Below are 15,576 nucleotides of genomic sequence, written 5' to 3' on the forward strand. Positions count from 1 at the left end.
TGCTACATTTTCTGTATGTGTTTGCTCTCTACTCCCTTCAGATTTGCATTATCTCTATGTTCCAAATATAAGATGGTCTTCTTTCTAGAATGGAAACTTAAAGAAATAAAGGAATACCTCTCCATGCTTCCTGTTATCAGAGACAATAAAGTATTCCTTGAAATGGTAATGGGGCTTCAACAGGGAAAAACATATATTAAGTGGTAATGGGGAAAAAATAACCCTTGTTAGGAAGTTATAGAGTAGTGGGATAGTGGCAGAGTAGGAGAGGAAGGAAAAGAATAGCCATATATATATATATATATATATATATATATATGAGAAGAGTTTTTAAAAATTGAGACTTTTCATGTCAAAGAAGGAACTGGATGATCTAATAAGGAAGAAGTTGCTGGCCACTAGGAAAAGACAAAATAGAAACACAGAAGTTATCAAGTGAGAGAAAATACAACAAAGGTCAGAAAGGAAAAAGTATTGTTGTTTGATAATTCTCCACTCAGAGAGGTAATATTTCTCTACACAGAGGTAACAAGGGCAGTAGTGTGTATAATTAATAATACTCAGCTTCTGCTATCCAAAGTAATCACTATAGCATTACTTGACACTTTACTACTACTTAAAGAGTAAGTAAAAACTTTTAAATTGAAAATAAAAAGAATATTTTTGAAATTTTTTAAAAATAAGTTTCATTTAATCAGTCTACATTATGAGAAAGCATGAAATCCATATGACATTCATATATAAATCTTATATTAAAGCCATAAGTGAAACCATTCACAGATACTTTTTATTAACAAAGTGCCCAACTGAGAAATCTCACATTAGTATGAACTTTTTAAGACCTGTTACAAATGGGATCAAGAATAGTGTTTTAAAAATGAAAGAACAATGATAAAATAAAGGAAGGAAATAATGAACACCAAAAACCTTTGACTTGTATGACACAATTCAGATACCCAAATAGATTAATTAAATCTATTTTTTAAAGACAAGCCAAAAAAAGGTCAGTTTTAACATTTTGATTGCAGTACATGTAAGACAGCACATTATGTTTATGAATTTGTTCTTATTTAGAGTGGATTTATAACTAATCCTTTAAAATTCTACACTTTGGAAAGTAGACCAGATTCTGGGGCACTTGCTTTAATTAGGTTCTGTATTTCCTTGAATTTTGGATGATCTTTGTCAGCGACCAGCTGTAACAGCACCGCCTCACTTGTAGTAACTATTATTCCAGTACGAGCAAGACGCTAAAAAAAGAAACCAAATAAATTAAATCAGTATGAGAAATACTTGTTTCCAAAAAGCAAAGGCACATCAGGTTATAATAACTTAAGATATTCTATATAGATGCCAAGGCTTAGTACTATGCTTAAATTCAGTGATGATGAACATATCCCTGCTTCACTCCAAAAAGATAAGTAATAGACACTAGCAGTGGACTTGCTATTATGTGGCAGATCTGTAAAGAGTGAATAAAATTCTTTGTCTATCAATCAGACTTTTAAGTTAATCAATCAAAATTTAAGTAACTCTATTTACCAGTCACCAAGTATGAGAGTTCACAAGTCACCTGCTAGAGTGGGTCACAACTCCAGAGGCCACTGCCCCGCCCCTGGGCAGTGATAGGCAAATTGAAAGACTGTGATTGGTTTATGTAAAGTGGGGAAGGGACAGGAAGTGACATGGAAAAAGGACTATAAAAAGTCCTAAACTTCCTGTCCAAGGAACTTCTCCTTAAGGCTTCTCCTTTGGAGTTCTTCTTTGGAGTCTCTACTCCTTGAATCTTCTCCTTTGGACTTTTTCTTTGGAGAATGGCTCCTTCAGGCTTTTGAACTTCAACTTTGACTTGGAGCCTTGGGTCTTTCGACTGGAGTTTTCAGCTTTGGAGCTTCTTGGAGTTGGGGACTTTTTTTGTTGGGTTCACTGCTGCCTTGGTGAATGACTAGGATTCTCACGTGGAGACTGGAACTTTGTCGGGGAGCGAGCTTCATTTCATCGGATTAGCATTTAGGGCAGGCTAGGCAGTCTCCATACCTCTTTCCCTTCCACCTTTCCCTCTTTTTTACTAATATTCCAATTAAACAAAATTGCTAAAAGCTGCTAATAGTTTTCCTGACTTAAGGGATAATAATTGGAGACTACTTTTTTATAACTCTCTTATTTAGTCAAAAATCCCAATTTAACCATTATAATCTATTAGGAGGAGTTTTGGATAGTGTGAGAAACTAAGTACAAGTAAGGCATGAGCTAAATCTTTACTGTAATATAATGAAGTTAAATTTAAAGAGCATGACTTGGAAGCACTTTCTCTAGACCTTCTAGTATGCTATCATCAGGCTTATACTCATTATAATGGGAAGAAACAGGCCAGAGGGAGAAGCCAGGATTTCCAGGGGTAAGTTTCTCAGCTATGGTGCAGATTTAAATTTCTATAAGTTCTTAGCATACAGAGAAGAAAGAATTGCCAGCAAGTGGAAATTAGGTAATGCCCTCTTCTCACACAAGAAGGCAAATCATCGATTTATTTATTTTATGCATAACTTGGAAGTTTTTTGTCTGGTTTTGAGATATTGTTTCAGTTGTGTCTGACTCTTTATGATCCAATCCATGGGATTTTCTTGGCAAAGATGGGAGTGATTTGCCATTTCCTTCGTCAGCTCATAAAATGAGGAAACTGAGGCCAACAAGGCTAAGTGACTTATCCAGGTTCACATAGCTACTAAGTGCCTGAAGCCAGATTTGAACTCAGGAAGATGAGTCTTCTTGACTTCAGGTGCAGCACTGTATCTTCTATAATACTTAGCAGTTCATACTACCTGGTATCATCACTTTAACTCTCAATTGAAGACAATATACAACAATGTAGCCCAAGAGGCCAAGTGCTTTCTTAGACTTCACAGTTTCCTCATATAGCAAAGGCCTGTATCATTGGTCACTATTTCAAAGGTTATTTCCATGGAGATAAGAGAAAGTTTTATTGGTAAACACAACAGAACTAGAACTTTACTATTGGTTATACATATGCTAATCATACTAAACATATTTCCATATTTGTCATGTTGTAGAAGATGACAAGATGACAATTTTTTTTTAAACTATGAAGAAAATAAAAGTAAAAAATGGTATCCTTTAATTTATATTAAGACTCCATTAGCTCTTTCTCTGGAGATAAAAAGCATTTTCTATCCTTAGACCTCTGGAATTGTCTTGGATCATTATATTGCTAATAACAACTAAATCATTCAGTTTCTCATCATACAGTGTTTGGTGCACTGTTTTCTTTGTTCTGCTCACTTCACTCTTTATCAGTTCATGTAAAGTCTTTCCAGGTTTTTCTGAAATCCTCCTGGTCATCATTTCTTTCAGCACAATAATATTCCATTACAATAATATACAACCATCCCTCAACTGATGTATATCCCCTCAATTTCCAATTCTTTGCTACCACAAAAAAAGAACTGTGTGGGGGTAAAAAAAAAAAACCCTACCCCCTTATACTTGATTGGATTTTAGTCATAGTGATAGGTTTAAGTGATTAGTATAAATTCCATTATAATCTTAATACAATCAGTAGAATTCATGATTTTTTACAAGGATTTCTATCTAAAGCATAAAAACTGCTTCTAAAGGGATTTCTAACCCCTCCCTAAGTTTGTATTTCCCTTTATCATAAGATGCCGACTATCTGAATTTCATGTCCCAATATGACACAAACATAACGCACCCTTCCCTGTTTGGAAATAGCCATCCTTCCCCTCAGATCAGATGAGAGAGAGGTAATGGTCATTTGACTTGACTAAGTCATTAGTCTAAAAACTAATATGGGCTTTCTGAAATGAACTAACTAATCAGCTTTGTAATTGGGTAACTGTTTCTAAAATAAGGTTATGATGTTATGTCTTGTGATATGTCATTTTGTTATATAAACCAGCTCTCAGTCTCTGGGTGTTGTCTCTTGCCAGGGTGCGACAATGTAATACATGCAAGAGAACACTTTTATTGGAGGACTTGGTCCTCTTCCAATAAAATCTAACTTTCTACCTTGAACTTGGAGAAATTTGGCTTTTTGACTTTATTTACCTAAATTGTCTATATGGAGTCTGTGGGTTTCTATTTCACAACAGCTGCCATAATTTTTTTTTGCACAAATAGGCCATTTTTCTCTTTTAAAAATTATCTTTGAGATACAGACCTATAGTCCTTTGGGCATAACTCCAAATTGTTCTCTAATGTTGGATATATTCACAACTCTCCCCTAACAGTGCATTAATGTCCCAATTTTCCACAAATCCCCTCCAAAATTTATCATTTTCTTTTTTTGTTAATTTGATAATTATGAGGTAGTATCTCAAATCTGTATTAATATGCATTTCTCTAATCAAGAGGGATCTGGGGCATTTTTATATGATTATTGATAGTTTTGATTTCTTTGAAAACTGTTCATATCATTAGACCATTTATCAACTAGGGAATGACTTATACTCTTATAAATTTGACTATTCTCTATATATTTGGGAAATGAGGACTTTGGGACACTTGTTATAAAAAATTTTTCCTCAGTTTTCTATTTTTCTTCTAATCATGGATACATTAGTTTTGTTTGTGGAAAACCTTTTTAATTGAATGTAATAAAAACTCATCCATTTTATCTCTCCTAATGTTCTAGATCTCTCATTTGATTATAAATTCCTTCCTTATTAATAGATCTGACAGGTAAAGTATTCCATTTTCATATAATCTATTTACGGTAATAGTATCTTTGTATCTAAAAACCTATATCCATTTTGACTTTATCTTGGTATATAGTGTGAAGTGTTGGTCTATATCTAGTTTCTGCTATACTTCTTCCAGTTTTTCCAAATAGTAGTGAGTTCTTGTACCAAAAACTTGGATGTGTGGGTTTATCAACCACTAGATTACTATATTCTTTTCTATTTGTAGAATATAGAATATATTATAGCTATTCTATTGCATAATAGAATAGAATATAGAATAGGTTGTTGGCTAGCCTATTTCAATGATCTACCACTCTATTTCTTAGCTGGTATCAGTTTGGATGATTACTGCTTTACAGTACAGTTTGAGATCAGGGTCAGCTAGACCACTTTCCTTCAAATCTTTTTTTATTAATTCCTTTATATTCATGAGCTTTTGCTCTTTCATAAAAATTGTTATTTTTTTCTAGCTCTATGAAATAATTTTTGGTAGTTTGCATAGCAAGGCACTGACTAGATAAATTAATTTAGGCAAAATTATCATTTTAATTATATTGGCTTGGCTTACCCATAAGCAATTAATGTTTTTCCATTAGATCTAATTTTATTTGGTGAAAAGTATTTTGAGATTGTAGTTCCTGGGTTTGTCTTGATTGATAGACTCCCCTCCAGATATTTTATATCATCTACATCATTTTAAACAGAATTTCTCTGTCTCTTATTGCTGGACTTTGTTGGCAATATATAATACTGCTGATGATTTGTGTGGGATTATTTTATATCCTGCAACTTTGCTAAAATTATTAATTATTTCGATTAGTTTGTCGATTCTGAGGATAACATCATATCATCTACAAAGAGTGATAGTTTCTTTTTTGCCTATTCTAAATTCTTCAATTTCTTTTTCTTTTCTTATTGCTGTAGCTAGCATTTTTTTTTTTGTATAATGTTGAATAAGAGTAGTGATAATGAGCATGCTTGCCTCACTGTTTCTATTACCCCATGGCACTTATTAGTAAGTCTTCTTATACCCAGTACATATAATGCTTGCTGATAGCTTTAAATTGACACTACTAATCGTTTTAAGGGAAGCTAATTTTATTCCTATTCTCTTAAAAAATGTTTTAATTGGAATAGGAATTGTATTTTCTCTAAGGCTTTTTTCTGTGTCTGTTGAAGTAAACACAATTTCTTTTGGTTTTGTTATTGAACATGGTCAATTGAACCAGCTTTATATTCCTGGTATAAATCCCACCTGGTCATAGTGTAAGAGTCTTGTGATATATTGCTGTAATCTCTTTGCTAGCATTTTATGTAAAAAATTTGGAAGAATATTCATTAAGGAAATTGATCTATACATAGTTTTCTTTCTCTGTTTTACATCTTCCTGATCAGCACCATATTCCTGTCATAAAAGGAATTTGGTAAGACTCCTTTTTTGCCTATTTTTCCATATGGTTTATGTAACATTGGAATTAATTATTTTTTAAATGTCTAAACATTTAATGTCCATCTGGTCCTGAGGATTTATCATTAGAGTTCAATTTCTTTTACTGATAAAATGTTATTAAAGTACTCTATTTTCTGTTGTTAATCTGAGAAATTGGAATTTTTGTAAATATTCATCCATTTCCCTTAGATTGTCAGATAAGTTGATCAAAACAGCTCCTGATTTCATTTGTGGTGAATTAACCCTTTTCATTTTTAATACTGATTATTTGGTTTACTTTTAAAAAAAATCAAATTAAATAATGCCTCATCTACTGGGAGTTTTTTCTCCCTCATAAAACCTGCTTCTAGTTTGATTTATTAGTTCAGTGGTTTTCTTTTAATTTTATTCATATCCTTTTTGATTTTCAGTATTTTCAATATGGTGTTTAATTAGGTCTGTAAGATTTGTTCTTTTTCTAAGGTTTTAATTGTATGCTGAATTTACTGACCTGCTTTCCCCTATTTTATTGTAAGCACTAAAGTGATGTAAAATTTCCTCTAAGTACTACTTTGGCTGCATTCCATAAATTCTTGTATGTTGTCTCATTGTTGTAATTTTCTCTAATAAAAGTATTGTTTCTATGATTTGTTCCTCATTCAATAGGACTAGATTATTTAGTTTCCAATGGATTTTTAATATTTCTTTTTGTGTCCCTTTATGAAGTGTTATTTGCATAGCATTGTGATCTGAAAATGATGCATTTAATATTTCTGCTTTTCTGCATTTAGTTGTGAGGCTTTTATGCCCTGATACGTAGTCTTTTTTTTTTTTTTGAAAGTGCCACATGCCTCTAAGAAATAGTTATATTTCTTTCTTTTCCCATTCAATTTTCTCTAGAGGTCTATTATAATATAACTTTTCTAAAGTTCTATTTACCTTCTTAACTTCTTTCTTGTATTCCTCATTGGATTAAAGCTTCTGTGATATCACTTTAGGGTTTCTTCTTCTAAATATGATTGCTGCCTTACAGATTTTGCCCATTAACCTTTTTTTTTGTCTGTTCAGTATCACTCTGAAAATATTTAATTCATACAGATGATAGGGTAGAAATCTTTCTAAATCCCTGATTGTGCAGTTCATTACTGACCTTTGCCTTCTCTATTATGCTTCCAGCCCCCCTCCCTTTCTATTTTGAAGTCTTCTGGATATTAGCTGCTCCCAAGAACTCTGGTACCCTTTCTTCTGAGAGAACATAAATGGCCTCTCTCCATACAAAACCCTTGCATATTACAACTATTGAAAAGTTCCAGTCTTTCTTTAAAGACTATCTCTCCTCTCATTCAACAGGGGTACCACCTCCACTACTGATACACGATTTCACCCTTTCAAACCCTTCCTATGTCTCACCACCCTTTCTCCCTTAGGCTCTGTTCCTCCACGGAGTTCCTTTCCCCTCTTTTTTATCCTTTGATGTTACTAGTACACATCATATATTCCCTTCAATCTTTTTCTTCCACTCAACCTCATTCCACAATTGTTTGCAAAAACCCCCCAAAAAACCTGTGATTCACATATAGGCAGAGTATTAAGACAGTTTAGTACTAGATGTTTCAGAACTGTTTTTTCACATTCACTTTTAACCGATTCCTGCTTTCTCCATTGTCTTATTGTGTGCTTTCATAAAGAAATCTCTATGTGGCATCTTCATTGTTATTTTGTTATCTGGAGTTGCAATATTTGTTTTCTCTTGTATTTCTCTACTTAGGTGTTTGAAAAGTTACGACTCCCTTCAGGACTATATTTCTTTTTAGGAATATTTCAAACACATCTTTTGTTTGACAGTACACAGAAACAAAAATACTATGTATACCATAATGATTTATGATAAATGAGCCATGATAATTCCAAAGTATTCATAATGAAAAACGCTATCTACCTCCACAGAAAAAAAAATATTGAGTCTGTATGCAGAACAAAGCATATTAGTTTTTACTTTATTTTCTTTGCTATTTTCTGACATGTATTTTCTTCTACTATATGACTAATATCACACATGTATAACCTATAACAAATTGATTACTATCTCAGAGAGGAAAAAAGGAAGGAGAAGAGAATTTGAATAAAAATTTTAGAAAACAAATGTTAAAAATCATTATTCCATGTAACTGGGGAAAATAATGTATAAAAAAAGAATTGATAGGTCAAAGAATAAATTTATAGAAACAATATGACAATAATAAATAATGACAACAATAAAATCATTATTACAAAATATTTGGGATAAAGTCAAATCAGTTATGTGGGGAAAGTTTATATCTCTAAATGTTTTCACCAACAAAATAGGATATGCAACTGAAAAAACTAATAAAAAATGCAAACATCAAAATACAAATTCTGAGGGGGCAGCTGGGTAGCTCAGTGGATTGAGAGCCAGGCCTAGAGATGGGAGGTCCTAGGTTCAAATCTGGCTTCAGACACTTCCTAGCTGTGTGACCCTGGTTAAGTCACTTAACCCCCATTGCCTAGCCCTTACCACTCTTCTGCCTTGGAGCCAATACATAGTATTGATTCCAAGACGGAATGTAAGGGTTTAAAAAAAAAAAAGTCATGTGCTAGGGGTTTAAAAAAAAAGGAAAAAAATATATATAAAAATTCTGAGAATTCTAAGAATATAGTTATAAATGTGAAAACTAAAACAAATATTAGAGAATTAATAAAATTAGGGGTTGCTTTTTTTAAAACAATAAAAGAAAGCATTAATCAATTTGATGAAAAAGAAACAAATTACTAGTATCAAAAATTAAGGAATTCATAAAAATGAAGAAATAAAGAAAACTGTTTTAACTATTTTTAAAAGTGAAAATTAACGGAAATAATTACAAAAATATAAACTACAAGATTAATAGAACAAAAGCCAAAGACATGATTTCAGAAAAAAAATGAACAAGGCATGAATACTTAAAGGAAAAAATATTCTATAATAAGATGGATGCATGACTTAAGACACATACAGAACTATTATAAATAAAATAGAGGTCTTCCGGTCAAGATGGCAGCTTAGAGAAAGCTAAAGTTCAGAGCTCCAGAAACCCTTTCTTACAGATCTCAAACTGAATGCTCCTAGGGCACCGAAATTCAAAACAAACAACAGAATAGACCCCGGGAACACTCCTCCTGGACCTGGATCAAAAGGTACGGCCCCCCAAAAGTCAGAACCCGAGATCACTCGGATCTAAGGGGTAGGCAAAAGGAAGGTCCCAGGACCCATCCCCCCCAACCCAGAGCTCTGAATCCGAGGCAGCAGTAGGAACTTCAAGGCAGGCAACCCTCAGAGTGCAGGGTCATCTGAAACAACAGTAACCCTCAGGGCTGGCAAAAGGGCCTCGGGAGCCAGCTATTTTGAAGGCCACATCCTGAAAACAACCTGAGCCAGTTGTGGGGGCACCCAGACAGCAGGGAAACAGAGAGAGACGGGGGAGCCTGTAGCCCCCTGACCAGATCCTTCCATCTGAGTCTCATCGAAGGTCCCTGCCTCAGGATATACTCAGTCTGAGGTTAATCCTATCACCAGCCCTTGGAGCTCCAGGAAGCCCCGGCCCCTCCCCCTCAGAGTGCAGGCTTCTCTGGCCAGCAAAGGCATTGAAATACATCTGAGAGTCAAGCCAGGCTCAGAGCATAGAAGTAAGGCAACAGAGAAGCATCCGGAGGGAACTGAGGAGGGTAGTAACACCAAAACACCGAAACACCAGCAATTCCGGACTTCCTGGGGAAGACAGACAATTTGTCTGGGGCTAAAGCCACTGAACACCAGACAGATAACAGAAGAGCCAGCCCCCCTCACTCAGATAGAGATGGCAAACAGCACAGAAGCAAAAAAGCCTCAAAACAACAGGAAAAACAAGAAGGGGGCAACTTTGGACACATTTTATGGAGCAAAAATACTAAATACAGAGGAGATAGAAGAGGAAACACAAGCAAATGCGCCGAAACCTTCCAAAGGAAATGGAAACTCTCCACAAACTTTTGAAGAATTTGAATCGAAAATGATCGAAAAGATGGAAGCCTTCTGGCAGGAAAAGTGGGAATTAATGCAAAAGAATTTCACGCTACTACAAAACCGGTTTGACCAAACTGAAAAGGAAAACCAGGCTTTAAAGGTCAGAATTGGGCAACTGGAAGACAACGAGCAGGTAAAAGAGCAAGAATCAATAAAGCAAAGCCAAAAGATCAGGAAATTAGAAGAGAACATAAAATATCTTACTGACAAGATGACAGACTTGGAAAATAGAGGAAGAAGAGATAATTTAAGAATAATTGACTTAGCAGATTGGCTAACATGACAGCTATGGAAAGTAACGAATGCTGGAGGGGATGTGGCAAAGTAGGGACATTAATTCATTGCTCGTGGAGTTGTGAACTGATCCAACCATTCTGGAGGACAATTTGGAACTATGCCCAAAGGGCAATAAAAGACTGTCTGCCCTTTGTTCCAGCTATAGCACTGCTGGGTTTGTACCCCAAAGAGATAATAAGGAAAAAGACTTGTACAAGAGTATTCATAGCTGCGCTCTTTGTGGTGGCCAAAAATTGGAAAATGAGGGGATGCCCTTCAATTGGGGAATGGCTGAACAAATTGTGGTATATGTTGGTGATGGAATACTATTGTGCTAAAAGGAATAATAACGTGGAGTAATTCCATGGAGACTGGAACAACCTCCAGGAAGTGATGCAGAGTGAGAGGAGCAGAACCAGGAGAACATTGTACACAGAGACTGACACACTGTGGTACAATCGAAGGTAATGGACTCCTCCACTAGGGACAATGCAAAGTCTCTGAACAATCTGCAGGGATCTAAAAAATACTATCCACAAGCAGAGGATAAACTGTGGGAGTAAAAACACTGATGAAAAGCAACTTGACTACAGGGGCTGAGAGGAAATGACTGAGGAGAGACTCTAAATGAACACTCTAGTGCAAATACCAACAATATGGAAATGGGTTCAAACCAAGAACACATGTGAACCCCAGTGGAATTGTGCGCCGGCTATGGGAGAAGTGGTGGGAGAGGGGCGGGGTAAGGAAAAGATAATGATCATTGTTTCCAATGAATAATGTTTGTAAATAACCAAATAAAATAATGTTTAAAAAGTCAAAAATAAATAAATAAAATAGAGAAGCAAGGAGAGTGAAAAAGGAGCAATGGATGGGGAAAGAGTTTATAAACAAAGGAGAGGAGTGCAGATGATTAGATGAACAGTTCTGATCATATGATATTGTAATTGTTTTACAAATAAAATAAAAGGAAAACATTTAGTTGAAGGGAATACATTTGAAGCAAACTTCTCTAATAAAAAGTTTGTAATTTATATAAGGACTTAATTCAAATGTATAAGACCAAAAGCAATTCCTCAATAAATAAGTGATCCAAAAAATATAAGCAGCCAGTTTTCAAGAAAAGAAACCCAAGCTATTAACAGTAATAACCATATAAAAATATTCTAAATCATTGCTAATTAGCAAAATGCACATTAAAGCAAGGCTAAGTTCCTCCTTCAAATCCATTAGATTAGTAAAGATGACAAAAAAGGAAAATTCAAATGTTAAGAGTGGCTGGGGAGAGGAAAGCACATTAATGTACTTGTTGGTAGAGTTGTGAAACAATTTGTATCTATGTCCCAAAATTCACTAAAATGTGAATATCCTTTGGGTCAATGATATATATCATCAGTAAGTCTATACCAAATGGAATAAAAGAAAAAAAAAAGAAATACACAAAAATATTTATAATAGTTCTATAAAGACCTGTATGAACTGAGTGAAATGAACATAACTGCAAGAATACTTATAAAATAAAACAAAAATATTACTTAAAAACAATTTTAAAGTCTTTTTAGACTTTTAGAATTCTGAACAATGCATTTGCCAAGCATTATTCCAGAGGATCAGTGATGAAGCATGTTAGTCAGCATCTGAGTGCATTCAATATGCAAAATGAGACATATATACATGGAGATGGCCAATGGCATTCATTATATTTTGTTTGATCATGCAGATTTGTTGTAGTTTTTGCTGTCCTCTCTTTTTTCTTTACTCATTTAGTGTATGACACATGAGAGGAAGCAAAAATAAATGCTTATTAACTGATAAAATAAAATGGAATAATACTTGTTCAAGAATAAGTTACAAAAGGGACAGATTCAGAGAGGCTTTATCGAAGGTTTACTGATACAGAGTCAAATGAGCAAGATCTGAAGATACATTATGCTATATCATATTTTACAACAATTGGAATGTAACATTGGAATGTAAAGGAAAACAACATTGAAAGTATAAAAAGTCACAAGCAATCAAATGTCAAAAAAGGAGTCCAAAAGACTACAATTATAATGTTTCAGTCTTTTGGTGGAGAGGTCATGATCTGCAAGTGCAGAATGAGACGTGTTTTCATTCACAAAACCAATACAATACAAATATGTTTTGAGTATACTTATTTCTTATAAAGGATTTCTTCTCTTTTTTGGGGGGGAGGAGGGTGTGAGCATATTGAGAAGAGTAAAGAATATATTGATGAGAAAAAATAAGATAGCATGAAACTTTAAAAATATATGTATATATAATTTTTTAAAACAATATGATTCATAGTTTCATATATGATCTTCTTTTCTGGCCTTCTTTACATATGTAAGTGTTACAACCCATCCATCCCACCCCTGCCCCAATTTTTTTGGTCATGTCAAAATTGCTTTAGGCATTCTAAATTAGTCAATCCTGGGAATGCTATATATAGAGTTTAATTATATTTTAGTGAAACTTTTCATATATGATCTCATACTTTTATTTTGGACAAGATGATATAGCTTAGAGGATAATAAAATCAGATGAATTCACAACTGACTAGCTAGCTAGACTCAGAGTAGAGATTGCTCACTGGAGTGGTACTTTAACTTTTCTGTTGATCATACATATCAGTGATTTGGATAAAGGCATATATGGCATAGTCATCACATCTGAAGACATGAAATTCGAGGGATAGCTAATACACTGGATGGTAGAGGAAGGATTCTAAAAGAATTACTTAGTAATATTTCTGTGGGAAATTGTTCACTTTCCCAAGGCTATTGGCTTTCCAAGGTCAGGATGAAATGCAGTGAGGTAAACGAAGTCATTGATCAGAAAACCTGTTTCTGCCTGGGGAAAGCAGAAATCAGAGATGAACTTTCCTGTGAAGGTCAGTCAGCTCAGAACCACAACAACACACAGTCAGGATCCATAAGAAAGTAACTCCCTTACTAACAAGCAACCAATCTAGGATAAGATATATAGTAGAATGTTCTGTACCCTACACGAATGATGAATCTGGCTTCTAGACGATAAGGCTTGCTGCTTCATCAAGGTTATGTCTCATTAATGAACATTGTTTGTTTTGTATCTTGCACCCTATAAAAACTGCACTTGACCCCCATTGCCTAGCCCTTACCACTCTTCTGCCTTGGAGCCAATACAGAAGGTAAGGTTTAAAAAAAAAAAGTCAGGGGGCAGCTGGGTAACTCAGTGGATTGAAAGCCAGGCCTAGCAACGGGAGATCCTAGGTTCAAATCTGGCCTGAGGCACTTCCCAGCTGTGTGACCCTGGGCAAGTCACTTGACCCCCACTGCCTAGCTCTTACCACTCTTTTGCCTTGGAGCCAATACACAGTATTGACTCCAAGATGGAAGGTAAGGGTCTAAAAATAAATAAACAAATAAAGAAATGAATGAACAAGTAAATAAATAAATAAATGCAACAAAACAAAGCTGCATTGTAACTTCAGTGTGGTGCAGCTTTCACTAGGAAAGTCTGTCCTGGCCTGTGGGTACATTTGTTAATCAATACATTAATAAATAAATATTGGTTCCATTAATTTGAACTTCTGGGTGTCCAAACTTGCTTTATGAGGTGCGCCACTTCAGGCCCAATGCTTTAAAAGACCACACTCTGTGCTAGCTTTGGCAGCACATATACTAAAAGACCACCCTCCCTAAGGCATGCTAAAGCAGGGTGGATCTAGTGTTTCCCTTGTTTGGGTAAAGACCCACTTCCTTGTGACAAAGTAAAGGGGAAGGGCCTGGGGTCTCTTAAGTTTACCTTCTTTTTCAAAATATCCACCAATCGGTGGAAAATGAGGGGATGCCCTTCAATTGGGGAATGGCTGAACAAATTGTGGTAATATGTTGGTGATGGAATACTATTGTGCTCAAAGGAATAATAAAGTGGAGGAATTCCATGGGGACTGGAATGACCTCCAGGAAGTGATGCAGAGTAAGAGGAGCAGAACCAGAAGAACATTGTACACAGACTGTGGTACAATCAAATGTAATGGTCTTCTCCATTAGTTGCAATGCAGTGATCCAGAACAACTTGGAGGGATCTATGAGAAAAAACACTATTCACATTCAGAGGAAAAACTGTGGGAGTAGAAACATTGAAGAAAAACAACTGCTTGATCACATGGGTCGAGGGGATATGGTTGGGGATGTAGACTCTAAATGAACATCCTAGTGCAAACATCAACAACATGGAAATAGGTTCTGATCAAGGACATGTGTAATACCCAATGAAATTGCATGTTGGCTGTGGGAAGGGTGAGGGGAGTGGAGGGAAGTTAATAATGTAACTCTTGTAACCAAGGAATAATGTTCTAAATTGACTAAATAAAATTTAAAAAAAAAATCCATCAATTGGGATTGCCAGGGGAGGCCTAAAGGATGAACTGTCAGGCCAATCATAAAGAGGACAGAGCTCCCTATAAAAAGAGAATTAGGGCACACAGAGGAGAGGATCTTTTTAGGAAGATGTAGATGAAAGATCCATCCTTTGTTAACAGACCACATGCCCTGTTAATAAATAATATTATTCTCAGGGAAATGGTCTCATTATTTATTGGTTATAATTCTGGGCACTACATAGGTTAGAGCTGAAATTGTATTAAGATGAAATTCAAATATGGAAATAGGTTTTGAACAATATAACATAGTAATTGCTTGTCAGTTCCCAGAAAGGGGAGGGAAGATGGGTGGGAAAGATCATGAATCATATAAACATGGAAAAATATTCTAAATAAATAAATATTTTTTAAAAGATGAAATTCAATAATGCTTAACATAAAATCTCACACTTGGAAAAAATAAATCAAATCAAATTCACAAAGTTTAAGATTGAGGAGGGATGATCTGACTATTCTCATTCTGAAAAAAATCTGAGCTTTCCAGTGAACTACAATCAATATGAGTGTGAAAGTTGTAGCCAAAAGAGCTAGTGAGAACTCCGGCTACATTAAGAAGTATAGCTTCCATAAATGATAGTAGTTTATCCTCATCAGAACTTTACCTGGAGAACTGAGTTCTGTTTGGGGGACCACAATTTAAGAAGACCATTCATTGCCAATG

General features: G+C 34.9%; 1 protein-coding gene across 1 annotated transcript in view; it reads right to left on the reverse strand.

The window, feature by feature from the left end:
• Positions 1-669: 669 nt before the first annotated feature.
• ISOC1 (isochorismatase domain containing 1) overlaps positions 670-15,576 on the reverse strand; it is a 55,063-nt gene continuing 40,156 nt past the window's right edge. Inside the window, exon 5 of the mRNA XM_001369763.4 lies at positions 670-1,250. Within this exon, the coding sequence (XP_001369800.1) occupies positions 1,104-1,250 (147 nt within the window). The 3' untranslated portion in view covers positions 670-1,103. The remainder of the gene's footprint in view (positions 1,251-15,576) is intronic.

Source organism: Monodelphis domestica, chromosome 3, assembly GCF_027887165.1.
Source record: "Monodelphis domestica isolate mMonDom1 chromosome 3, mMonDom1.pri, whole genome shotgun sequence".
Taxonomy (NCBI): domain Eukaryota; kingdom Metazoa; phylum Chordata; class Mammalia; order Didelphimorphia; family Didelphidae; genus Monodelphis; species Monodelphis domestica.